At 41.5% G+C, this 25836-nt stretch overlaps 1 protein-coding gene across 2 annotated transcripts in view; it reads right to left on the reverse strand.

The window, feature by feature from the left end:
• Positions 1-16416: 16416 nt before the first annotated feature.
• LOC126251889 (ubiquinone biosynthesis protein COQ9, mitochondrial) overlaps positions 16417-25836 on the reverse strand; it is a 198295-nt gene continuing 188875 nt past the window's right edge. For both annotated transcript variants that reach the window (XM_049952599.1, XM_049952600.1), the window contains exon 6: positions 16417-16545. In XM_049952599.1, the coding sequence (XP_049808556.1) occupies positions 16507-16545 (39 nt within the window). In that variant the 3' untranslated portion in view covers positions 16417-16506. The remainder of the gene's footprint in view (positions 16546-25836) is intronic.

Here is a 25836-nt window from a genome sequence, read left to right on the forward strand (position 1 = left end):
TTGCTGGTTTCTCTGTCAATATATTATGTAACATCAGTGAGTCACTTTAATTCTGTCTTACTCCATTCTCAACTACTTTCTCTGTCATGTCTGTGGACTCATAATTGCAGTTTGGTTTCCCAAGTTGTAGATAATTTTTTACTCTCTGTTACCTTCAGAGTTTCAAAAAGTTTGTTCCAGTCAACATTCCCAAAAGTATTATCAACATCTACAAATCCTGTAAATGTAAGTTTTTCTTTATTCAGGTTACCTGGGGCAAGGAAAGTTGTCAAGTTAGTATTGCCGAGTGTGTTCTAATGTTACTACAGAATTCAAACCCACCTCCCTCCGAGGTCAGCATCTGCTAGTTTTCCCATTCTTATTTGTATCAGCTTTTTACAGTCATAGCATACTAAACTAATGGTATGGTACTATTCATTCTGGTCTGCATCTGTTTTCCACAGAGTAGGAATCAGGCTTATTACATTCTTCTTGAAGTCTGTATTATCGCGAAATATGGGAGAGAGTGTCACAGAAATGATACAGGGTTTGGGCTGGAAATCATTAAAAGAAAGGCATTTTTCATTGCGACGGAATCTTATCACAAAACTCCAATCACCAACTTTCTCCTCCGAATGTGAAAATATTTTGTTGACACCAACCTACGTAGGGAGGAACGATCACCACGATAAAATAAGAAAATCAGAGCTCATACGGAAAGATATAAGTGTTCATTCTTTCTGCGCACTATACGAGATTGGAATAACAGAAAGTTGTGAAGGTGGTTCGACGAACCCTCTGCCGTGCACTTAAATGTGATTTGCAAGTATCCGTGTAGATGTAGAGTGTTTCGTGTGTCTCTTACATCTTGCACACCAGGTGTAATAGTTTTGTCATGGCTGGCTCTTCCAAGGATCTCAATAATCCTGAGGGAATGTCATCTGCTCCAGATTAGAGTAGATCTATCGACCTAAATCTTTCACAGTGCTGTCAAATTTTTCTTGCAGCATCTTATTGCCCATCTGTCTTCATATACTTCCTCTTCTATAATGTCGTCTTCAAATTTGCTTATCTTGTGGTGACTTGCAATACATTCCTTCCACCTTTTAGCCTTCCCTTCTATGCTTTGTTTGTTGTTCTTGTCTGAGCTCTTAATACTCGTAGACATGCTTCTCATTTCACAAAAGTGCTCTTTAATTTTCCTGCAGGTGTCATCTCTCTTTCCTCTGGCCATGCATAGTTCTAGATCTAGCCATTCTTGCTTTGCCATTTTGCACTTCCTGTCAGTCTCATTGTTTTAGGGTTACTGTATTTCCTTTTCCCCGCTACATTTTTATATTTTCCATTTTCCTTGATTAGGTTAAATACTTCATGTGTTACATAAGGATTTCTACTTGGTCTTAGCTTTTTACTTGTTTGATCCCCTCCTGCCTTCTTTATTTCCCCTCGCAGAAGTAACCAATGTTCTACCATATACATTTCCCCCATTTCCACCAATTATTGCCTATAGCTATCTTTGAAACTCCCAAAAACATTGGCTTCTTCAATTTATACTGATCCAATCTAATTTCCCACCTTTCTTCAGTTTTAAGCTGCCCTTCATAACCAAAATATTTGATTGCCCTTCACATCTGCCCCTGGAAATGTTTTACAGTTTAACATTTATTTCACATCTATGTCTTACCATTATAAAATCTAACACTGGATGGTGTGCAGGAAAGCAATGCCTCAAAATTTTGTACGTGAAAACTCTTATTAAAGCTTTTTAAATAAACCAAACAACAACATTCTACGTCTTTATTCTTCATGTCTACAAAATTATTTCTCAATGTAGTCAACTTGGTGATGAATACATTTCTCCCAACAAGAGACCAGTTTGTTGATACCATCACTGTAGAATGTTTGATTTTGTTGCACTGCTTCATCACTATGAAAGTGAAGTCCTCAAAGGTGTTTTTTAAGTTTTGGAAACAGGTGAAAATCTGATGAGACCAAGTTGGCACTGTATGGAGGATGGTCAATGACAGTGAACCCAATGTGTCAGATTGTTGCCGATGTCACAGTGATCGTGCATTGTCATGCTGAAGGAGAGGATCTCCATATGTGGACGAACTCTTTGAATTCGAAAGTTGATTACGGCACACTGTTTCTCACAGACCGCCATAGTTACGTTATACACCACCGTGTTACATGCTACAATTTGGAGCCCTCTGGTGGCAGAGGGCTACAAATCTGTAAACACGAAGAATAAAGATGTAAAATGTTAAGACATTTGTTTTCTTCCTCATCCTCATCCTTTTCCTATCATCATTAAATTTTTGACCTTCTTAATTATCTGAATACCGGTAATTTCTTTTATAACGTCTGTTGTAACCCTAATGGGTTGCAACATACTTAAATGAATCCCTCAGTCAAATAGGAAATGATGTGAGATTTTTCAGGACCACTAACACTCTGGCACATGAATGGCTTCGTGTGAGGGAATAAGTTGGCGAAAGGGTCTAGCTGAGATTTATCAGGTCTCTATGGTTGGAGGCCTTACAGAAAGACTTGGGTATCAGGCTAGGGAGGTGGAAATAAAGATACGAGCTTCTGGGTTGGTATCTTGGTCTGATTTTATTGCTTCTTTCTGAGTTCACATGAACGTGTTGAAGAGGACAGACTCTGGGTCATTATTTTCAATGGGTGTAGAACACAGACATTACTATATACTCCAATTACTAGAACAAACAGCCTGTCTGGCCTATCACTTTGACTCGAATCATGAAAAGGAGCCTCCTTCCTGTTGCTCAAATTGAACTGTCAGGTTCTGTTACATATCAATAGATTCCTTCAATCACATAATTTTCTGCTGTCAGTTGACACGATGTCTGAGGCTCATCTGCAGGCAGGAACTCTCGAACTGTTGAACTCTGCCACTGGTAGCCTCTTTATACTGTTTACTTATAGATGGTACGTAACTGTGTTGCTCTTTTGCCCACAATTTGCAATCAGCCAAATTGAAATCGGTGGTTTCTTAATACTCACGACATGATATCGGTCTGGTGAAAGTGTTAAGCACTTCACGTCTCCATCCAAATTTTTACCAAGATGACTTATTATTATTTTTTTTGTTGGCAATCCATTCATGATCTGATCATACACCTCCCTCCTGGGGAGAAGATTTGTCCTCAAATTTTACATTTTTTTAACGCAAGTTACATACATGAATACATAGATTCCTCTTTCCTTTCAACACATACATACATACATACATAGACTCTCTCTCTCTCTCTCTCTCTCTGTATATGCATCCTTGAAGCATTGATCTGTACAATATCTGATTATCTCCTTTTCGTTTGTCCTTCATCTGCGATTCTGTGTCTCATGATGAAGCACTGTGGGTAGAGGAAACTTCACCAGGGGGAGGTGCACTTCTTGTAGATGTTCCCATGAGCTGGATCATAATATCCATGCACCTGGTTGTAACACTTCTCTTCTTTCCATTTCCTGCGATGGTTGCTGGGTTTGAAATGCCTAAGAAGCAATCTCATAGCTATGAGGGTGGCAGTTGTTGCTAGTGCACAGATGAATATGATTGTTTCCAAACTGGATCTCTCAGTTTCTGCTATTCTTTTGTGTTGTTGTTGTCTTCAGTCCTGAGACTGGTTTGATGCAACTCTCCATGCTACTCTATCCTGTGCAAGCTGCTTCATCTCCCAGTACCTACTGCAGCCTACATCCTTCTGAATCTGCTTAGTGTATTCATCTCTTGGTCTACCTCTACGATTTTTACCCTCCACACTGCCCTCCAATACTAAATTGGTGATCCCTCGATGTCTCAAAACATGTCCTACCAACCGATCCCTTCTTCTAGTCAAGTTGTGCCTCAAGCTCCTTTTCTCCCCAATTCTATTCAATACCTCCTCACTAGTTATGTGATCTATGCATCTAATCTTCAGCATTCTTCTGTAGCACCACATTTCGAAAGCTTCTATTCTCTTCTTGTCTAAACTATTTATTGTCCACGCTTCACTTCCATACATGGCTACACTCCATACAAATACTTTCAGAAACGACTTCCTGACATTTAAATCTATAATCGATGTTAACAAATTTTTCTTCTTCAGAAATGCTTTCCTTGCCTTTTATGTAATCCTAACTTATCCTTGTTGTCTTTTTGCTTTATAGGGCGGATAGAAACATTTTCATGGTCTTATTAATATTGGGTAGTGCATCCTGGAGCACTTGTTCAGTCTGTATTGCCTGCTGTGTGTACTCCCTGTAGTCTGATCACCATATCATGTACACTTTCTTAGGAGTGTCAGGTTTCCATTTCTCTTCACAAGTCCATCTATCATAACTACCACATAACAGAGTTAATATTCCCTCTCTGAGGCTAAATAAATCCATTCATTAGCTCCTACTGGAGGCCAAATGTTGCTTGCTATCAATACAAGTTTCTTGATGCAATTATTTGGAATCTTATTTATTTGTTTTATTTATTTACATGTCAAGTCCCGTAGGACCAAATTGAGGAGCGAATCTCCAAGGTCATGGAACGTGTCAGCACATGAACTTACAACATAAAAGTAATAACAGATAAAAATAAATGTTCCTGAACCTGAAAAAAAAAAAAAAAACAGTCCATAAGTTTAAGCAAATGCTGCCAGCAATACAATGAGAATCAGCTTAATTTTTCAAGGAACTCCTCGACAGAATAGAAGGAGTGACCCATCAGGAAACTCTTCAGTTTCGAGAATGAGATTTTCACTCTGCAGCGGAGTGTGCGCTGATATGAAACTTCCTGGCAGATTAAAACTGTGTGCCCGACTGAGACTCGAACTCGGGACCTTTGCCTTTCACGGGCAAGTGCTCTACCAACTGAGCTACCGAAGCACGACTCACGCCCCGTCCTCACAGCTTTACTTCTGCCAGTACCTCGTCTCCTACCTTCCAAACTTTACAGAAGCTCTCCTGCGAACCTTGCAGAACTAGCACTCCAGAAAGAAAGGATATTGCGGAGACATGGCTTAGCCACAGCCTGGGGGAGGTTTCCAGAATGAGATTTTCACTCTGCAGCGGAGTGTGCGCTGATATGAAACTTCCTGGCAGATTAAAACTGTGTACCCGACCGAGACTCGAACTCGGGACCTTTGCCTTTCGTGGGTAAGTGCTCTACCATCTGAGCTACCGAAGCACGACTCACGCCCAGTACTCACAGCTTTCATATCAGCGCACACTCCGCTGCAGAGTGAAAATCTCATTCTGGAAACCTCCCACAGGCTGTGGCTAAGCCGTGTCTCCGCAATATCCTTTCTTTCAGGAGTGCTAGTTCTGCAAGGTTCGCAGGAGAGCTTCTGTAAAGTTTGGAAGGTAGGAGACGAGATACTGGCAGAAGTAAAGCTGCGAGTACCGGGCGTGAGTCGTGCTTCGGTACCTCAGATGGTAGAGCACTTGCCCGCGAAAGGCAAAGGTCCCGAGTTCGAGTCTCGGTCGGGCACACAGTTTTAATCTGCCAGGAAGTTTCTTCAGTTGCGATTTGAAAGCGCGTGGATTACTGCTAAGATTTTTTAATTCGAGTGGCAGCTTATTGTAAATGGATGCAGCAGTATACTGCACACCTTTTTGCACAAGAGTTAAGGAAGTCTGATCCAAATGGAGGTTTGATTGCTGCCAAGTATTAACCGAGTGAACGCTGCTTATTGTTGGAAATAAACTAATATTGGTAACAAGAAACGACAATAAAGAATATACATATTGAGAGGCCAATGTCAAAATACCCAGACTCGTGAACAGAAGTCTCTTTCAGTTATTTCCACAGCTCTATCACACAGAGGTTGTGCTCCTTGTCGTTTTGATCACAAACATGTTTGCGTATCTTCTGGGCTTGTGGTACTTATTTGCAGACTAACTGATCCTGGTGTGTGGCTGCTTGTTGTTGCTTGACATCATCTATTGGCAGACAGTCACCTTCAGGAGCTAACTATACATACCATTCCTTCCCACCTATTATGGGAAGTGGTAATACCATGTATAATTTAAAGACCTGATTTTACACTAGGGGAACTTTCAATACAAAACAATGCGTCATCACAGTTTGTATCATTCAGAGGACGCCATTCCCAGTCTCCTCTTTCAGGTCTAGGGGGAACTCCTTGTCGTCGATATCACCCTTGATTATTTGAAGGTATTCTATTACCTGTGTGGGATTAATGATGCGTGGAGTTAGTAGCCCCTTCTGTGCATTCACAGCCGTTCACACTCTTCAGGTAACTCTTGAAATATTACGATCATTTGTGTTACCTTCTAATTGAATACTGTCTCTAAGATAATCTGCTGCATTCTCTTATCTGTTTCGTCCTGTAATTTGGATACTTGTTACTTTATTTTCTCCATACTGGATCACGTGATAGTATAATTCTGCCAATCCTCTTCTGGCTGTTAAAGTTCGTTATTGCTGATCTTATTAAGTTCCTTCTGGCTTAAGTGCTGTAGTTGTTTCTGTTCATCTTCCACTTATTTTATTCTGGTTTCAATGTACTCTGTGTCTTGCTCATTTAAAGTACTGAATAAAAGTTTGCTGGCAGCTCCAATGAAGTTCATGAGTCCTCACTTAGTCATGGTTCATGATGTACCAATCAGTGCTGTGATTCTCGTAGTCTGTTTTACTGGCATTCTACAACATTTTGTGTAGAGTGTCCTTCGATAGCACCTAGCACTTCTATATGGATCCATTTGTCCCAATACACTATGGCAGCTTGTGCCATGCGTATTGTACTGTGGCTTCTTCCTCCAGCCTCCTTTAATGTACATGGGTCACAATCTTCAATAAAATTCTTCAGGGTATCAGACCGCATCGTCATAATTTAAAATGCGCCAACGTTTCGGCCAGCGTTGCAGCTAGCCTTCATCAGGGCCTTACGTTAACTGCTAAATGAACACACTTGGTTCCTTAAATAGCTGCACGAGAAAACCGTGTTGTTACTTGATTTGCTGTAAAAGGAGGAGGAGGAGGAGGAGGGGTGAAAGGTATGCTTTATTGGTGTTTCCTTTATTATCTGTCATTGGCTGAAATAGCTGTTTTCTATTGGTCTTTATATTTGTTTCCTTTATTATCTGTCATTGGCTGAAATAGCTGTTTTCTATTGGTCTTTATATTAATCCACCCCATTGGAGGAGACGGACGAATAGCGAACAGGTGATGGCTGTGACGTCACACTGTTTCCATGCTGTCCAGAAGCCGGCTGCGGCGTGCCATTGCTTTGTGTGCTCGCGACCACTACTGCGGCTCTCCACGTGTCTGCATGGGCCGCCACGGCTCTGCTGCCGCTCCGTAGCCCTGCTATTGCAGGCAGCCAAGACCTCGGAAGCTTGTACCCGTCCTCTCTATTCATGTTGGCGGGTCTTTTGGCTATTTCTATCGCCTCTCTGATCTTTCTTTTGAAAGTGAGAGGCTGTTTCGCCAGGACGCGGGCTTCTTGAAAAATTATGGGTTTCCCGCACTCGTCTCGGTGTTCTGCCACTGCTGACTTAGTGTGTTGTTTCAGGCGGATATATCTTTCATGTTCTGAGAGCCTTGTGCTAATCGGACGTCCCGTCTCACCTATGTAGACTAATCCACACGCACAACCAATTTCATACACGCCAGCTGTGTGTAGTTTGTCAACTGCATCCTTGGTAGAACCGAGCATGTCTGATATTTTGTTTCTGCTTCGGAAAATTGGTTTGATGTCGGCTTTTCGTAGAATTTTGCCAATATGTTCGGTGACCCCTTGTACATATGGTAACACAGCAATGCTCTGTGCCTCCTTCTCCTCTTCCCTATTAGTCTTCTCCCTTGTCGACATGGTGCTGTCTATCATCTGCTTCCCATAGCCATTAGTTCCAAAGATGGACCTGAGGTGTTCAAGTTCTGTCTTCAGATGTTCTTCGTCACTTATCCTGTACGCTTTCTTCGTTAGCGTGTGCAGGGCGGACTTCTTCCGCGTGGGGTGATGGTGGGAGGAGGCGTGAAGGTACCTGTCCGTATTGGTTGGTTTCCTGTACACTTTGTGGCCAAGTTTACCATCAGGTTTTCGATAAACTTCCACATCGAGAAAAGGCAGCACCCCATTCTTCTCTGTTTCCATTGTAAACTGAATTTTCCTATGCTGTTGGTTAAGGTGCTTGTGGAAGTTCTGTAACTCCTCTTCTCCGTGGGGCCAGATGAGGAAAGTATCATCGACATAGCGAAGCCAACAATTTGGACGTAATGGTGCGAACTGGAGGGCTGTTTCCTCAAATGCCTCCATGAAAATTTCTGCTGCGATAGGCGATAGGGGTGAGCCCATAGCTACACCGTCAGTTTGTTCATAAAATTGACCTCTCCACTTGAAATAGGTGGTCGTCAGACAGTGGCGCACAAGCTCACATATATCAGGTGCCACGCGTTCTTCTAGGATGTTCACAGTATCTGACACTGGGACATTCGTGAATAGGGATTTGACGTCGAAACTAACCATCAGATCTTGGTCCATAACACGCATTTCCTTTAGGAGAGACACGAAGTGAGTGGAATCCTTAACGTAGGACTCGGTTTGATGTACTAGGTGTCGGAGCCTAGGTGCCAGTTCTTTCGCTAGGTAGTAGGTCGGCGAATTTATACTGTTTACTATGGGCCTTAATGGGAAGTCGGTTTTGTGTACCTTCGGTACACCATATATCCTTGGTACCTGTGTCACTTGCGGGATGAATCTTCTGGCCTTGTCGAAGTTGATTCTAGAGTGCTTGAGCAGTGCCTGCGTCGTTTTGATTACCTTGGCCGTCGGATCTCCCTGAAGTTTCTTGTAGATAGGTTCTGCGAGAATATCTTCCATTTGTTTGTTGTAATCAGTTGTGTCCAAGACTACAGTGGCGTTGCCCTTATCTGCCTGTACCACTACTAAGTGGGGGTTGTCCCTGAGTTCCTTGATGGCATGGTATTCCTCGGCGTTGATGTTTTGCTTCGGTGGCTTAGACCAATAGAAAACAGCTATTTCAGCCAATGACAGATAATAAAGGAAACACCAATAAAGCGTACCTTTCACCCCTCCTCCTCCTCCTTTTACAGCCAATCAAGTAACGACACGGTTTTCTCGTGCAGCTATTTAAGGAACCAAGTGTGTTCATTTAGCAGTTAACGTAAGGCCCTGATGAAGGCTAGCTGCAACGCTGGCCGAAACGTTGGCGCATTTTAAATTATGACGATGCGGTCTGATACCCTGAAGAATTTTATTGAAGAAGACAACGGCCGCGGAAGCCTACGCTTACACGGGTCACAATCTTCGTTGTGACGCTGGTGATCTGTACCTTCCCTTCTGCATCTTAGTATGCTCCTGGAGATGTGCAGAACTCCTGGATCTGGTAAGCTTCTGACATAAATGGACTGACGTCGCCGTTGTCCACCCACTTACCAAAGTGGCTCCATGCAGCATTGATGTTGGGACCATACGTAAAGTAAAAGGAATTGTCTTTACTCTCTTGATGTTTACAATCCAACTTCAAGTTTACTTCTCTGTCTCCTCCCATTTGCTACTGCTACCAGGGTTAGGCTAATAGAGGCAAAGTGATCAGTGGTCGGCTTGTCTCTGAGAACCAACCACAATATCTTTCTTCATCAGCTTTTATACGAAGTTTTTACCAATTCTCTCCTCCTATTTCAGAACACCATACTCTATTTCTTCACAACCTCACACATCTAAAGTTAGAAGAACTCTTTTGGTCAGTCTGAATGTGCAGTTAAGAATTTCTTATTCATTAGCTGGAGCACTACATTACATTTGGTCCACACTACCTTATAACATGGAAGGGCCATCTCTGTGGGTGTATCAACTTCTTTACCCTCCCTCTTCTCACACTTTCATCATGTAATAATACTTTGACTCCACCCTTAAATTTCTTGAGATTTTGCATGCAATACAGTATTCCTTGTTCTCTCCTCACAATCTTCATGAAAAGTGAAAAGTTCTTGGCATCTGGTGCACCCCTTCCTTTAATTCTGTTATCTAATCATCATACTTGTATTGAATTTTGGGCAAGATCCCACTGTAGGACCTCAGGAATGTTGCTTACTCTAACAAAAAACAACTATAATGGGGTGAGGAATTTGGTGTGGTATTATATACAAAGGTGGCAAGATGCATCCATTCGTCCCAATTTTCCTGCTCCATTCCCACCTAATGACGCAGACATTCTTTAAATGTTCTATGTGTTCTTTTGAGTGCTTTATTTGTCTGTGGGTGGTATGCACGAGACTGAATCTTTTTAATCCTCAGTAAACATTCTCTTTTGAGAATGAGGAAATTGGTCCCTTGGTCACTCAGTAGTTCTAGATGGTATTCCATAATTGCAGATTGTTTTCTCGACTTGTGTTATTGTATCAGTGTCCTGTTGTGCTATAGGTTCTGCTACAATAACCTTCATGACGGCATCCTGGAGCGTTAGTATGTATCTATTGCCTTTCTCTGTTATTTGAAGCAGTCTGACCATGTTGATATCACAACGAGTGAATACTTGGCTAAATAGTTCAATCAACCCAGTAAACACTTCAGGGCATCTTCACCTTATTTTGTGTAACTTTGTTCTTCTGACAATTCTTGCAACTTCAAATGTACTCTTCTGTCTCTCTCTTCTTATCTCTCCATGCTATGTACTGTTTAATGTGGTCTATGTGCGGCTGATCCCTTGGCGTCCCCTACAGTTGAATCGTGAAACTGCTTCAGAGTAGCTCATTTCTCTTCTTCCCTGATCACTGATTGGTGGTCATCATGATCTTCCTCATCAGCCTCTTCCATGCTCCGAATGACTGCAGCAGGGTCTCATAGTATGCGTGGCAAACCAACTGCTACTGAGTTTTCTTATCTGTTTTTGTGTACAGTCTCAAAGTTGTAATCTTGATGAAGGATCACTTACATGCGCCAACCATTCCAATGGTTTGCGATCAGTGCACACGATAAATTTTCTTCCATACACATAAGGCCGGTAGTGCTTTACTACCCACACTAGGCTACAAGTTCTCACTCTGTCATACTAATAATATAGTATGACAGAGTGAGAACTTGGTGCAGTTCAGTGTTCTGGATGCGAAGGTAACTGGTAAATCCTGTCCTAGTTGTCCTTGATTCAGAAGCACCTCAATCACTTTCTTGCTCGTGTCTATGGTGGTTATGAATTGCTTTGTGAAATCAGGATACTGCAAGATTCGTGGGCTTACTATTTTCTCTTTTAATTCCTAGAAAGCTGCTTCTTGCTGTATTGACCACATATAGTTTGCTCCTTTCTTCAGCAGTTTATGTAATGGCTTTGCTCTCCAACTGAAGTCCTTGGTGAAACATCTGTGAAGGGACACAATCCATAGGAAACTAACTACCTTGTAGTACTGGGCTCTTCTTCTGTAGTACTCAGAATACTCGTGAGACACACGCCTCTCTAACGCTGCAGACAGACACACACCCGTCTGCAACTGCTGCTTTTCCATTATTCCTTCAGTCCGGTCTGTAGGCTGAATCTTAGACCGTAAAATCTTTTCCTCTCATGAGCCTACTCGTATAATGTCCCATCTGCTGCTTGACTTTTTCCTATGTTTCCCTTAGTTGTAGTGTCTCTTTGCTTCTGATGTCTTTTGGTTCCTCTATCTGCTCTGTTCTATCTCCAGCTCTACCTGCATCCCTACTGATGCTCTCATTCTTGCTACCCATTCCTCTTGGCTACCTAAAGTCCTGTCCATGGGACAACGTTCCTCTCTGCACAGCTCTCTGCCAGTCCACAAGATTCGACAGTTCTGCTCCTGTTCCATATGTAGCCGTAATTGTCAGCCCTTGACCCATAATGTTTTCATCGTGTAATCTATGATTACTTTTTGCTTCTCATAGAAGTCTCTGGCTAAAATTCCCTCATACAGGATATCTAGCTTATCCCCTGCTATGTGGAACTTGTGCTCCGCACACATTGGCCTCTATTCTCAACAGTAACATCATGGCTCCGCATGTCTCTCTAACTTCTTTAGTGATCCCTCTTGGTTTTATTCTCTCATCGGCATCAATGCCCTTCGTGCTATCTACTGTATCCAATGTTGTACCTACTAATGAAAAACCAAATAGAGATGCTTAGATTTACTTGCGCAGACACTGCATGATCTACCAACAGACATTAGTTCAATAATACAACACCTCAGAAAGATTACAAAAATCATTATGTCACTAAAATGTAATAATTCTGCCAGCTACGATAGGGAGTATAGTAGAATATTAAAATCTTGTGCTGTCTTGATAGGATCGCACTTGAGATCTCTTCATGATCAATCAATGGCTCAGCATGTTTTCTAACAGATTTAAAGATGCTATACCAACATCCATCTATAAAATTGAAGATAGGCAAACTACATGTAATTTTAGTTGTAGTTGCTAGGTTAGGGAAACCAGTTAATGCATTATTCAAAACTGGATTCATACGTTAATACGTGACACACTTCTCAATTTTAATAAACGGTACTTCTGTCTCTAGTCATGTACATTAATGTGTGCAGTGCCTCCGACTACGGAAGTACTCCACACATTGTGTTCTGTATTTATGTTTCTTACTTTCATACATATTAAACATTGAGTAAGACCATTTAAAGTAATTTAATGACATATATACAGCAAAGTTTATCATCTCATTTTGTATACTAAATTACCCAAAAGTAGAGATCAAAAGACAAAATATACATATTTCAATTTGGTTTATTTAATCATTTCATTTCAAACTCAATTCAGTTACTAATGCAGTTTCTGGCTAAAATTAGTAAATCTGTAACAAGTAACCTACTGGAAAATATTGTAAAAACAGGATGGATACTAATCCAATATGTAAACATTTAAACTATTATCTACTTCTTAAATTACTTTAAAAACATTTATGTTTATAGGATTAATAGTACTTCAATCTTGAATTTATTATACACGAAACCTTTGAGTATGTGGTCCATATACGAAGGGCATTCAATAAGTAACTTTTTATTGGCTAGTTTCAGTTGGAAATATGCTGAATTTGCTGTGGGACAGCGTGAAATATTTGCACTGCATCTCCTATAGTTTCACAAAGTTCCAATACGTAGTGGCGCTATATGTAACTTCAAGTTGGCATCTGTAATGGAGGCGCGTTCCTAGGAGAGAGCGGTCATTGAGTTTCTTCTGGCAGAAAACCAGAGCATCACAGATGCTTGCGGAATGCTTATCGTGACCTGGCAGTGAACAAAAGCACGATGAGTCATTGGGTGAAGCATCTATCAACATCATAACAAGATCTCGAGCCTTCTTGGTATGATGATTGTTCTTGGCTGTTCCAGTACCCTCAACTGTGCTTAGAATGTAACACCGTTTTGATAAAAGTTTTATTAACTTAGGTCATTTGTACAAGATGCTTTCTATTTTTTAAACTATGTTCAGTTGTTAAGTGTGGAACAGTAACTGATGCCACTGGTTAGTTCACACAGTTACCGCCACATAATTATAACTGTAAAGCATTAGTCACTGTTTTTAGTTACACTCCCCTTATTTGTTTTATGTACGTAAGTTTTTAAAATTATCAAATAAATATAATTATAAAACATACACTACACCAAGACTGAGAGATGTGATCACAATGAAATCAATTCCGCCAATTAGGGATGTAACACTACACAAATGATTAGATTTACAGATTTATCCATGCACTGCGACTGTGGGAATTCGGTACAGAGCTGCGCCACCATGTCCTGCAATCGAATCCACTAGATGTCATTGCGTGCTTGAATATGCTGCTGGGAAATACTCTGCCACAGGATTTATAGGCGCATCCACAAAACATCAACTGTGGCTGCAGGAGGAACTGAACGAACAAGTTGCCGACCGACTATATTCCAGACATGTTCGATGTTTGATGGGTTAATTGTCAGGTGAATGGGCAGTCCCATCATTCTTCGAAGAAAGCTTGTACAATCTTCGCCACTTGTGCTGAGCGTTGACCTACTGAAATATGTCATGTGGAACGGCATTCAGGAGGTGCAGTGCCTCGGGCTGTAAAACCTCCCTGATGTAAGGTTAGCTGTTCAGATTGCTCTCAAGACATAGGAGGCAAGATCACGTGTTATGAACAATTGTGCCCCAAACCATCACACTTGCCATTTGTCCACTATGCTGCTTAACAATACAGTCTGCCTGATAGTGTTCACCATGGTGGTGTCGAATGTGTATACAGCCATCACTGTAGGACAATTTGAACAATTTGAAGCAGGACTCATCCAAAAACACTAAATTTTGCCACTCAGCATGCCAGTATTGGCATTCAAGTGCCGGTTGCAGTCTGCAACGTTGGCGGTTTCTTGTCAGTGGAAGCCAACACAATGACATGTTGTCACTAGTTCAATTTGAAGAAGATGGCATTGATCCATCGAGGCAGAGATGTCCACACCTGCTGCAGTGCTCCAATGTTGTGCCAACACTGTAGACAAAGCTGTTCTGTCCATTACATCTAAGTAGACAAGATGGCAGTCACGCTGTGGTCACAATGTGTCGTCGAATGCCCTGTCTGTACTGCGTATGGCCCTCTTGTCTCGACCGAGTCAATGCACATGCACGTATTCATGCATTCACAGCAATATTGTATTTATCTGTTGATACCCAGCAGCAACTTTCAATTAAAACGTTCTCCCCTGTAAGGGAGTTACATGATGTTTGTACGAGTACAGCTTGTGATGACATACGGCAGTCTGGGTCTGGCCGTGAGTCGCGGATAGCTGAGACACAGGAGGAGATCAGTATTTATCATCCCACCAACAATGACGTCATTAGATATGGAGCACAAGCTTGGATTAAAGCTCTTTCAAAGGAACCATACTGGCATTTGCCTGAAGTGATTTAGGGAAACCATGGAAAACTTAAATCAGGATGGCTGGACATCAGTTTGGACCATCATCCTCCTGAAATGTGAATCCTGTGTGCACAGCATTCCACCACCTCGCTCGGTGATAACCAAAGCTGTTGAAGTGGCTGCTCACATACAGTGGGAAATCTGGGTACGAGTCCTAGTCTGGCACAAATTTTCACTGTTATCATTCCCTGATGATTGTTCTCGGGGAGCTGCTTTTCCCCTTTTTGTATAAAGGTATGACTTTCAAAATTCTAAGCTGATCAGGGAACTTTTGAAGCAGCATATCAGTTGCTGATATGTTTGACTGGTTAATTTTTTATCTTAATTAACTTACTGAGTAAAAGGCTCATATTATGCAGTTTTAAACAAGCAAAAATGACCCGTCAGTATCATGTCTGTAGAAATGGTCAAATACTAGATGAAGCACAATGTGTGAAATTATTTGAAGTCCAAGTGAATAATGAATTAAAATGCAGTACAAACATTGACAAACCAATCAAGAGAGAGAGAGTGCAGTTCAGTGTGCTTTGCCCTGCATTGATGTAAAGGCAACAGTGTTGGTTCATTTCCATATTTTTACTCCTTTTTGTCTTATTGAATTAGATTCTGGGTCATTGCATCTAAAGCAAATAAAATCTTTATTGAGCAGAAGCGAACAGAAAGAATATTGTGTAAAATAGATAACTGCTGAAGTTTTTTTAAGGATCTCAGTATTCTTGTGTTCACTTCCCAATAGATTTACTTCTTTAATGTTTATGCTGCTTTTAATATTTATCAGTTTCAGCTGAATTATAACCTATACAGTCACAATACGAGATGCAAAAAAATATTGGCATAGACTTTGCCTCCTTGTCCCGGGTTCAGCATGGAGTTATGTACTATGCAGTGAAGATATTCAACAGTCTCACATCTAACGTGTAGTTAGTAATTAGGAATTCCAACCAGATCATAAGAAAATTTAAAATATATGTTCACTAGTTGCTCTTCTGTATCAAAAGGAGAATCCAATTGAAATTAACCAAGTAACTGTGGAGATAACAGCTGGCCAGTACTTACCATTAAGGAGTGAAATTCCATTACTGCCAATACACACATTTAAGAGAAGATAAAACTGTTCCTAGCTTTTGGAACTATTAGTTTCTTTCTCAGAGGAGAAATGGGGGAAGGATTTTGAAAAATAGGAAGGTGGGCCTAGTCACCAAGATCCCAGATTCACAATTACCTGTTGTGAGGACAAGTGGAGACAAAAGGTGAAGGAAGAAATGTCAGAGAGAGTAGTACGCTAAACACATACACTGGCAAGTACTTACCACTTACCAACGCTAAGATTGCATGAACTAATAGTTGACAATGAAGACAAAATATTTTACTAATTTAATAATTTTTCACTGAGGTGGGATAAAAAATTTGGGGCCTGTCCTTCTCGACACTCCCTAAATGAATCATAACTGTACTAGAGGAGACCAATAAATTTATATAGGATAAACATACAGGTAAGAATGGTCAAAAACTAAAGCAATTTAGTTCCATAGCCTAAGTATTTTATTAACATAACTTTGTTTTCAGCATAGAGGATGAAATGCACTTGCTAACAATGTAACTTTGCATGGCAAAGATAAATTAGCACTACTTATTTTTACATCACCGAAAAGCTTTATTTAATCCAAGTATGTTCCGTGCCTGAAAAAGAAAAAGCAAATAATTAGAATCATAGTAACAATATCTTGGTAGAAAGAGGCTTGAAGTTATCACATAAGAACATTATTAATGAATAACAACAATAGGGAAAAGACATATTGCTACTCACAACAAAGAGGTGGTGTCGAGTCATACAAAAGCACAATGAAAAAGAATGCTAGAAATATTCAGCTTTCAGGCTAAGTTCCTTATCAGGTGGAGAAAACCACACACAAGCATACACTCTGTAAAGCTCTGACTTCTGACTCACCCTGTACCGATGTTCTCCCTGCACAACACACAGCTAAGATTCTGCACGGCTTGTAGGTGCAGTGCCTCATGTCCCATATACCTCTGGCCAATACAATCATTCCTGGACCTTTAATTGATCCCACTACCTCCATTCAACCTCACATATTTTTGTATGTTTCCCTGTACCTTCCTGTAACACATGTACTTTGTTGCATCACATACCTAACAACCCCCACCCCTTTCCTTCCAAGCATGCACCTTACAGACATGTGAAAGAATGAAATGAAGTCCCATGCTTCTTTGCAGAGCATAGGGGAACGATGCGAAAGACACGCACCGCTTTACTAGGCAAGGTCCTAGTGGAGGTGGTTTGCCATTGCCTTCTTCCGACCATGATGGGAATGAATGATGATGATGAAGACGACACAACAACACCTAGTCATCTCGAGGCAGGAAAAATCCCTGACCCCGCTGGGAATCGAACCCGGCACCCCGTGCGCAGGAAGCGAGAACGCTACCGCGAGACCACGAGCAGCGGACCCTTACAGACATAACATAATCCAATTACTTCTGCTGCTTTCTCTCTTCACATATCTCCACCCATTATTCATGCAAAACCATACAAATCAGTCAATATCTTTGTACTGCCTTCTCTTCGTGTATACAATTCTCTTGCTCTGTAATCCTAAATTCCTGCATTCCATCTGTAGATGGAAAACCTTGCCCTCCAGGAACTAGAACAAATTCATGCTTCCATGTAAGAACGAAATTGTCCAATCCTTTCACCTCACCCTAGCACTATCCCCCATCACTACACAAGCCTCCATCAAAACTCCCCTGAATGTAGCCAACAAACCCTGCCTTGCAGATCTATAACACCCTCAAAAACTCCATCCCATCACCGTACAGATTCCAGAACCTAAATGGACCTGAAACACTGTCATGAACTTTTCCTCCAAAAGCTTCAGTCCCACAGAAGTAAAAACACTTAGGCATTGCCTACAGCCTCACACCGAAATTCAGTGATACTGGGCCTCTTAAAGACCTCTCCTCTCCTTCTCTCGGCCCCTACAGTGCAAACACTTTCTCCAGCTCCAACCTTATCAATCGGACTAAATCCAAGAACAATACTTAACCTTACATGACTCTGTTCACTCCTCCAACCACACTGTCCCAAATCAACCCCTGTTAACTTTCCAGAATTTCCTTTGAACTTTGCCTCATTGTCATTCCTCAAAAACCTCAATGTGGAAACCAACTTTACATCTGAAGAAAGAACAGCAAATCAGCACCTAAAACCTGATCCCAAACTTGTATTCCTACCTGTTGACAAAGGTTCCACCACTGTGGCCAGTTAGGATCAGAAGGATTATCTGGTGGAGAGACTCTGCCAGCTGTAAGATACATCTACTTAAATGCCTTTCCACAGCGACCCCATTTCAAAGTTGTTGTCTTCAGTCCAGAGAGTGCTCTTTGATGCAGCTCTCCATGCTACTCTACCTGTGTAAGCTTCATCATCTCCCAGTACCTACTGCAGCCTACATCCTTCTGAATCTGCTTAGTGTATTCATCTCTTGGTCTCCCTCTACTATTTTTACCCTCCACGCTGCCTTCCAATGCTAAATTAGTGATCCCTTGATGCCTTAGAACATGTCCTACCAACCGATGCCTTCTTCTTGTCAAGTTATGCCACAAATTTCTTTTCTCCCCAATTCTATTCAATACCTCCTCATTAGTTATGTGATCTACCCATGTAATCTTCAGCATTCTTCTGTAGCACCACATTTCGAAAGCTTCTACTCTCTTCTTGCCCAAACTATATATCATCCATGTTTCACTTCCATACATGGCTACACACCATACAAATAGTTTCAGAAATGACTTCCTGACACTTAAATCTATACTCGATGTTAACAAATTTCTCTTTTTCAGAAACGCTTTCCTTGCCATTGCCAGTCTACATTTTATATCCTCTCTACTTCGACCATCATCAGTTACTTTGCTCCCCAAATAGCAATAAATCCTTTACTAATTTAAGTGTCTCATTTCCTAATCTAATTCCCTCAGCATCACCCGACTTAATTCAGCTACATTCCATTATCCTCGTTTTGCTTTTGTTGATGTTCATCTTATATCCTCCTTTCAAGACACTGTCCATTCAGTTCGACTGCTCTTCCACGTCCTTTGCTGTCTCTGACAGAATTACAATGTCATTGGAGAACCTCAAAGGTTTTATTTCTTCTCCATGGATTTTAATTCCTACTCTGAATTTTTCTTTTGTTTCCTTTAATGCTTGCTCAATATACTGATTGAATAACATCGAGGATAGGCTACAACACTGTCTCACTCCATTCCCAACCACTGCTTCCCTTTCATGCCCCTCGACTCTTATAACTGCCATCTGGTTTCTGTACAAGTTGTATTTAGCCCTTCGCTCCTGTATTTTACTCCCATCACCTTCAGAATTTGAATGAGAGTATTCCAGTTGACACTGTCAAAAGCTTTCTCTAAGTCTACAAATGCTAGAAATGTAGGCTTGCCTTTCCTTAATCTATATTTTAAGATAAGTTATACGGTCAGTATTGCCTCATGTATTCCAACATTTATACAGAATCCAAACTGATCTTTCCCGAGGTCGGCTTCTACCAGTTTTTCCATTTGTCTGTAAAGAATTCACATTAGTATTATGCAGCCAAGACTTATTAAACTGATAGTTCGGTGATTTTCAATATGTCAACACTTGCTTTCTTTGGGATTGGAATTCTTACATTCTTCTTGAAGTCTGGGGGTATTTCACCTGTCTGATACATCTTGCTCACCTGATGGTAGAGTTTTGTCAGGGTTGTCTCTCCCAAGGCCGTCAGTAGTTCTAATGGAATGTTGTCTACTCCCGGGGCCTTGTTTTGACTTTGGTCTTTCAGTGCTCTGTCAAACTCTTTCACACAGTATCATATCTCCCATTTCATCTTCATCTGCATCCTCTTCCATTTCCATAATATTGTCCTCAAGTACATCGCCCTTGTATAGACCCTCTATACTCCTTCCACCTTTCTGCTTTCCTTTCTTTGCTTAGAACTAGGTTTCCATCAAAGCTCTTGATATTCATACAAGTGGTTCTCATTTCCCCAAAGGTCTCTTTAATTTTCCTGTAGGCAGTATCTATCTTACCCCTAGTGAGATAAGCCTCTACATCCTTACATTTGTCCTCTAGCCATCACTGCTTAGACAGTTTGCACTTCCTGTCGATATCATTTTTGAGACGTTTGTATTCCTTTTTGCTTGCTTCATTTACTGCATTTTTATATTTTTTCCTTTCATCAATTAAATTCAATATTTCTTCTTTTACCCAAGAGTTTCTACTAGCCCTCGTCTTTTTACCTATTTGACCCTCTGCTGACTTCACTATTTCATCCCTCAAAGCTACCCGTTCTTCTTCTACTGTATTTCTTTCCCCCATTCCTGTCAATTGTTCCCTTACGCTCTCCATGAAACTCTGTACAATCTCTGGTTCTTTCAGTTTATATGAGTTCCATCTCCTTAAATTCCCACCTTTTTGCAGTTTCTTCAGTTTTAATCTACAGTCATAACCAATAAATTGTGGTCAGAGTCCACATCTGCCCCTGGAAATGTCTTACAATTTAAAACCTGGTTCCTAAATCTCTGTCTTACCACTATATAATCTATCTGATACCTTTAAGTATCTCCAGGATTCTTCCATGTATACAACCTTCTTTTATGGTTCTTGAACCAAGTGTTAGCTATGATTAAAGTTATGCTCTGTGCAAAATTCTACCAGACGGCTTCCTCTTTCATTTCTTACCCCCAATCCATATTCACCTACTGTGTTTCCTTCTCTCCCTTCTCCTACTGTCGAATTCCAGTCACTCATGACTATTAATTGTTCGTCCCCGTTCACTACCTGAATAATTTCTTTTATCTCATCATACATGTCATCAATTTCTTCGTCATCTGCAGAGCTAGTTGGCATATAAACTTGTACTACTGTAGTAGGTGTGGGCTTCGTGTCTATCTTGGCCACAATAATGCGTTCACTATACTGTTTTTTGCAGCATACCCGCACTCCTATTTTTTTTATTCATTATTAAACCTACTCCTGCATTACCCCTATTTGATTTTGTATTTATAACCCTGTATTCACCTGACCAAAAGTCTTGTTCCTCCTGCCACTGAACTTCACTAATTCCCACTATATCTAACTTTAATCTATCCATTTCCCTTTTTAAATTTTCTAACCTACCTGCCCGATTAAGGGATCTGACATTCCACGCTCCGATCCGTAGAACGCCAGTTTTCTTTCTCCTGATAACTACGTCCTCTTGAGTAGACCCCGCCCGGAGATCCGAATGCGGGACTATTTTACCTCCGGAATATTTTACCCAAGAGGATGCCATCATCATTTAATCATACAGTAAAGATGCATGCCCTCGGGAAAAATTACGGGGGACTATTTTACCTCCGGAATATTTTACCCAAGAGGACACCATCACCATTTAATCATACAGTAAAGCTGAATGCCCTCGGGAAAAATTACGGCTGTAGTTTCCCCTCGCTTTCTTTTGTTACTATGTCTAAATCGTTACTCATTACCCATTCTTTCTCTTCCTTCATGCGTTTTTTATCACCTACCAAACCACACATGCTCTGGCTTCAGAGCCCCACTGTATTGACAATCTTGTCCATGTACAACACACAGCTACGTGACCACGTGGATTGTTGGTGCAGCATCTCTTGCCCCAAATTCTTCCTGTTAATAATTATAATTATTCCCATTGATCTTATCTCCTCCCTTACCCTTGCATATTTTTGCATTTTATTTTCCACACCTACCTGTGCCACATGGACTCCCACACCTCATCTGTTCCTTTGTCCAACTTTTTGTGCAGTTATACATATCTGTGCATATTTTTATACAGGGTGTTACAAAAAGGTAAAGCCAAACTTTCAGGAAACATTCCTCACACACAAAGAAAGAAAATATGTTATGTGGACTTGTGTCCGGAAACACTTACTTTCCATGTTAGAGCTCATTTTATTACTTCTCTTCAAATCACATTAATCATGGAATGGAAACACACAGCAACAGAACGTACCAGCGTGACTTCAAACATTTTGTTAGAGGAAATGTTCAAAATGTCCTCCGTTAGCGAGGATACAGGCATCCACCCTCTGTCGCATGGAATCCCTGATGCGCTGATGCAGCCCTGGAGAATGGCGTATTGTATCACAGCCGTCCACAATACGAGCACGAAGAGCCTCTACATTTGGTACCGGGATTGCGTAGACAAGAGCTTTCAAATGCCCCCATAAATGAAAGTCAAGAGGGTTGAGGTCAGGAGAGCATGGAGGCCATGGAATTGGTCCGCCTCTACCAATCCATGGGTCACCGAGTCTGTTGTTGAGAAGCGTACGAACACTTCGACTGAAATGTGCAGGAGCTCCATCGTGCATGAACCGCATGTTGTGTCGTACTTGTAAAGGCACATGTTCTAGTAGCACAGGTAGAGTATCCCATATGAAATCATGATAACATGCTACAGCGTAGGTGGAAGAACATGGGGTCCAATCGAGACATCACCAACAATGCCTGCCCAAACGTTGACAGAAAATCTGTGTTGATGACGTGATTGCACAATTGCGTGCGGATTCTCGTCAGTCCACACATGTTGATTGTGAAAATTTACAATTTGATCACGTTGGAATGAAGCCTCATCTGTAAAGAGAACATTTGCACCGAAATGAGGATTGACACATTGTTGGATGAACCATTCGCAGATGTGTACCCATGGAGGCCGATCAGCTGCTGATAGTGCCTGCACACGCTGTATACGGTACGGAAACAACTGGTTCTCCCGTAGCACTCTCCATACAGTGACGCGGTCAGTGTTACCTTGTACAGCAGCAACTTCTCTGACGCTGACATTAGGGTTATCGTCAACTGCACGAAGAATTGCCTCATCCATTGCAGGTGTCCTTGTCATTCTAGGTCTTCCCCGGTCGCGAGTCATAGACTGGAATGTTCTGTGCTCTTTAAGACACCGATCAATAGCTTCGAATGTCTTCCTGTCTGGACACCTTCGTTCTGGAAATCTGTCTCGATACAAACGTACCGCGCCACAGCTATTGCCCCGTGCTAATCCATACATCAAATGGGCATCTGCCAACTCCGCATTTGTAAACATTGCACTGACTGCAAAACCACGTTTGTGATGAACACTAACCTGTTGATGCTACGTACTGATGTGCTTGATGCTAGTACGGTAGAGCAATGAGTCGCATGTCAACACAAGCACCGAAGTCAACATTACTTCCTTCAATTGGGCCAACTGGTGGTGAATCAAGGAAGTACAGTACATACTGACGAAACTAAAATGAACTCTAACATGGAAATTAAGCGTTTCCGGACACATGTCCACATAACATATTTTCTTTATTTGTGTGTGAGGAATGTTTCCTGAAAGTTTGGCTGTACCTTTTTTGTAACACCCTGTATATTTTCATGTACTGCAGGTGTTTTTGCATATTTGTTTGTGTTCTTGCATCTTTGTGAGTGTTTTTGCATGACTGTACATATTTTTACATGTCTTTCTGTTATCCAATTCTCCTTACAACCACCCAATGCCTTCATTTGCCTATTTCCTCTGTCATTTCCCAAATACCATTCCTGCAAAATGATCCCTAGCTCCATCTTTCTGCACTATTTTAAGAAAGTATCCCTTTGGCTGGCTAAAACGCAGTCCCACATCTAGTTCCTTAAATCTTACCCAAACCAAGGAATCCCTCTCTGTGGCCTTAAAAATTCCTTTCTCTGCCTCTCCCCCCCCCCCCTCCCCCCTACTCTGACAATGACCTTCATTTTTCCACATTCCGCCAGTCTCTGTCCCTCTCAAACCTGTACTGCAAAAACACATTTCCATGGCAGAGGCAGCCCAGAAAAACACCTGCTCCCTTCCCAAGATACTGACACTGTGCAGTCCCTGCTAAATACATCACATCTTTGAAACTGAACCCTTTGCTCTCCAGCACCTGGAAGAGCATTCCAGACACCAACTCCATAAGTTACCCAACCTACTGACATCCTAATGCAGCCTTGAGGCGTCATTCTCAAACTCTTATGCGCAACATTCCTCCTCATCAATACCTCATAGTGCCCAGACACTGCCAACTGGACCTTTTCAATTTTGTACATCCCCCAAAACTCCCTCCCAACACTCTGTCAAATCCAGATCCAAAACATTCCCAGAACACCGTTGTTAACCTTTCCACCAAACTGTCGGTCCCATACAAGTTTCAGTCCTATCTAAGGGATCAACTTTAGCCCTACACCAAAATTTAACCATTTTGGACCTGTCAACAACCTAGTTTCCTCTTCGAGATCCCTACAGTGGATACAGTTTTCCATCACCAATCCCTCCAACCAGAGCCACCCTAATCTTTACACTGAACATTGCCTCTCCCAGTTCACACCACCAATCTAACCATTAGTCTCCTATTCTACCACCTAACCACCCACTGATCACCTTCCAGGAATCTCTTACCTCCAACATGGCCTCCACATCCTTCCCCAGGTCCATTCCTAAGAACACCAACCTTTCAGTGGAAGAAATAACCAATTACACAACCTCAAAGCAAATCCTGACCTAATCATCCTACCAGCAGACAAAGGTTCCACCTCTGTTGTTATGAATCACAGTGACTACCTGGTGGAAGGCATCTGGCAATTATCTGACTTCTACCTATAAATTCTGCCTGAGTGCTCACATCCCGGAAGTCCAACATAACCGCCAATCCCTGCTTAAAGCCTTAGGCCCTTCCCAGAATCTCTCCCCTGAATCCATTTCCCTCCTTACCTCTACAACAATCCACACACCTACTTTCTACATGCTTCCCAATATTCACAAACTCAACAACTCTGGGCACCCCATTGTAGCTCATTACTGTGCCCCCACCGAAAGAGTTTTGGCCCTCATTGACCAATGTTGTTGTTGTGGTCTTCAGTTCTGAGACTGGTTTGATGCAGCTCTATCCTGTGCAAGCTTCTTCATCTCCCCGTACTTACTGCAACCTACATCCTTCTGAATCTGCTTAGTGTATTCATCTCTTGGTCTCCCTCTACGATTTTTACCCTCCACGCTGCTCTCCAATGCTAAATTTGTGATCCCTTGATGCTTCAGAACATGTCCTACCAACCGGTCCCTTCTTCTTGTCAAGTTGTGCCACAAACTCCTCTTCTCCCCAATTCTATTCAATACCTCCTCATTAGTTACGTGATATACCAATCTAATCTTCAGCATTCTTCTGTAGCACCACATTTCGAAAGCTTCTATTCTCTTTTTGTCCAAACTATTTATCATCCATGTTTCACTTTCATACATGGCTACACTCCATACAAATACTTTCAGAAACGACTTCCTGACACTTAAATCTATACTCGATGTTAACAAATTTCTCTTCTTCAGAAACGCTTTCCTTGCCATTGCAAGTCTACATTTTATATCCTCTCTACTTCGACCATCATCAGTTATTTTGCTCCCCAAATAGCAAAACTCCTTCACTATTTTAAGTGTCTCATTTCCTAATCTAACTCCCTCAGCATCACCCGACTTAATTCGACTACATTCCATTATCCTCGTTTTGCTTTTGTTGATGTTCATCTTATATCGTCCTTTCAAGACACTGTCCATTCCGTTCAACTGCTCTTCCAAGTCCTTTGCTGTCTCTGACAGAATTACAATGTCATCGGTGAACCTCAAAGTTTTTATTTCTTCTCCATGGATTTTAATACCTACTCCGATTTTTATTTTTTGTTTCCTTTACTACTTGCTCAATATACAGGTTGAATAACATCGGGCACAGGCTACAACCCTGTCTCACTCCCTTCCCAACCACTGCTTCCCTTTCATGCCCCTCGACTCTTATAACTGCCGTCTGGTTTCTGTACAAATTGTAAATAGCCTTTCGCTCCCTGTATTTTACCCCTGCCACCTTCAGAATTTGAAAGAGAGTATTCCAGTTAACGTTGTC

This window comes from Schistocerca nitens, chromosome 4 (assembly GCF_023898315.1).
Source record: "Schistocerca nitens isolate TAMUIC-IGC-003100 chromosome 4, iqSchNite1.1, whole genome shotgun sequence".
NCBI classification, from domain to species: domain Eukaryota; kingdom Metazoa; phylum Arthropoda; class Insecta; order Orthoptera; family Acrididae; genus Schistocerca; species Schistocerca nitens.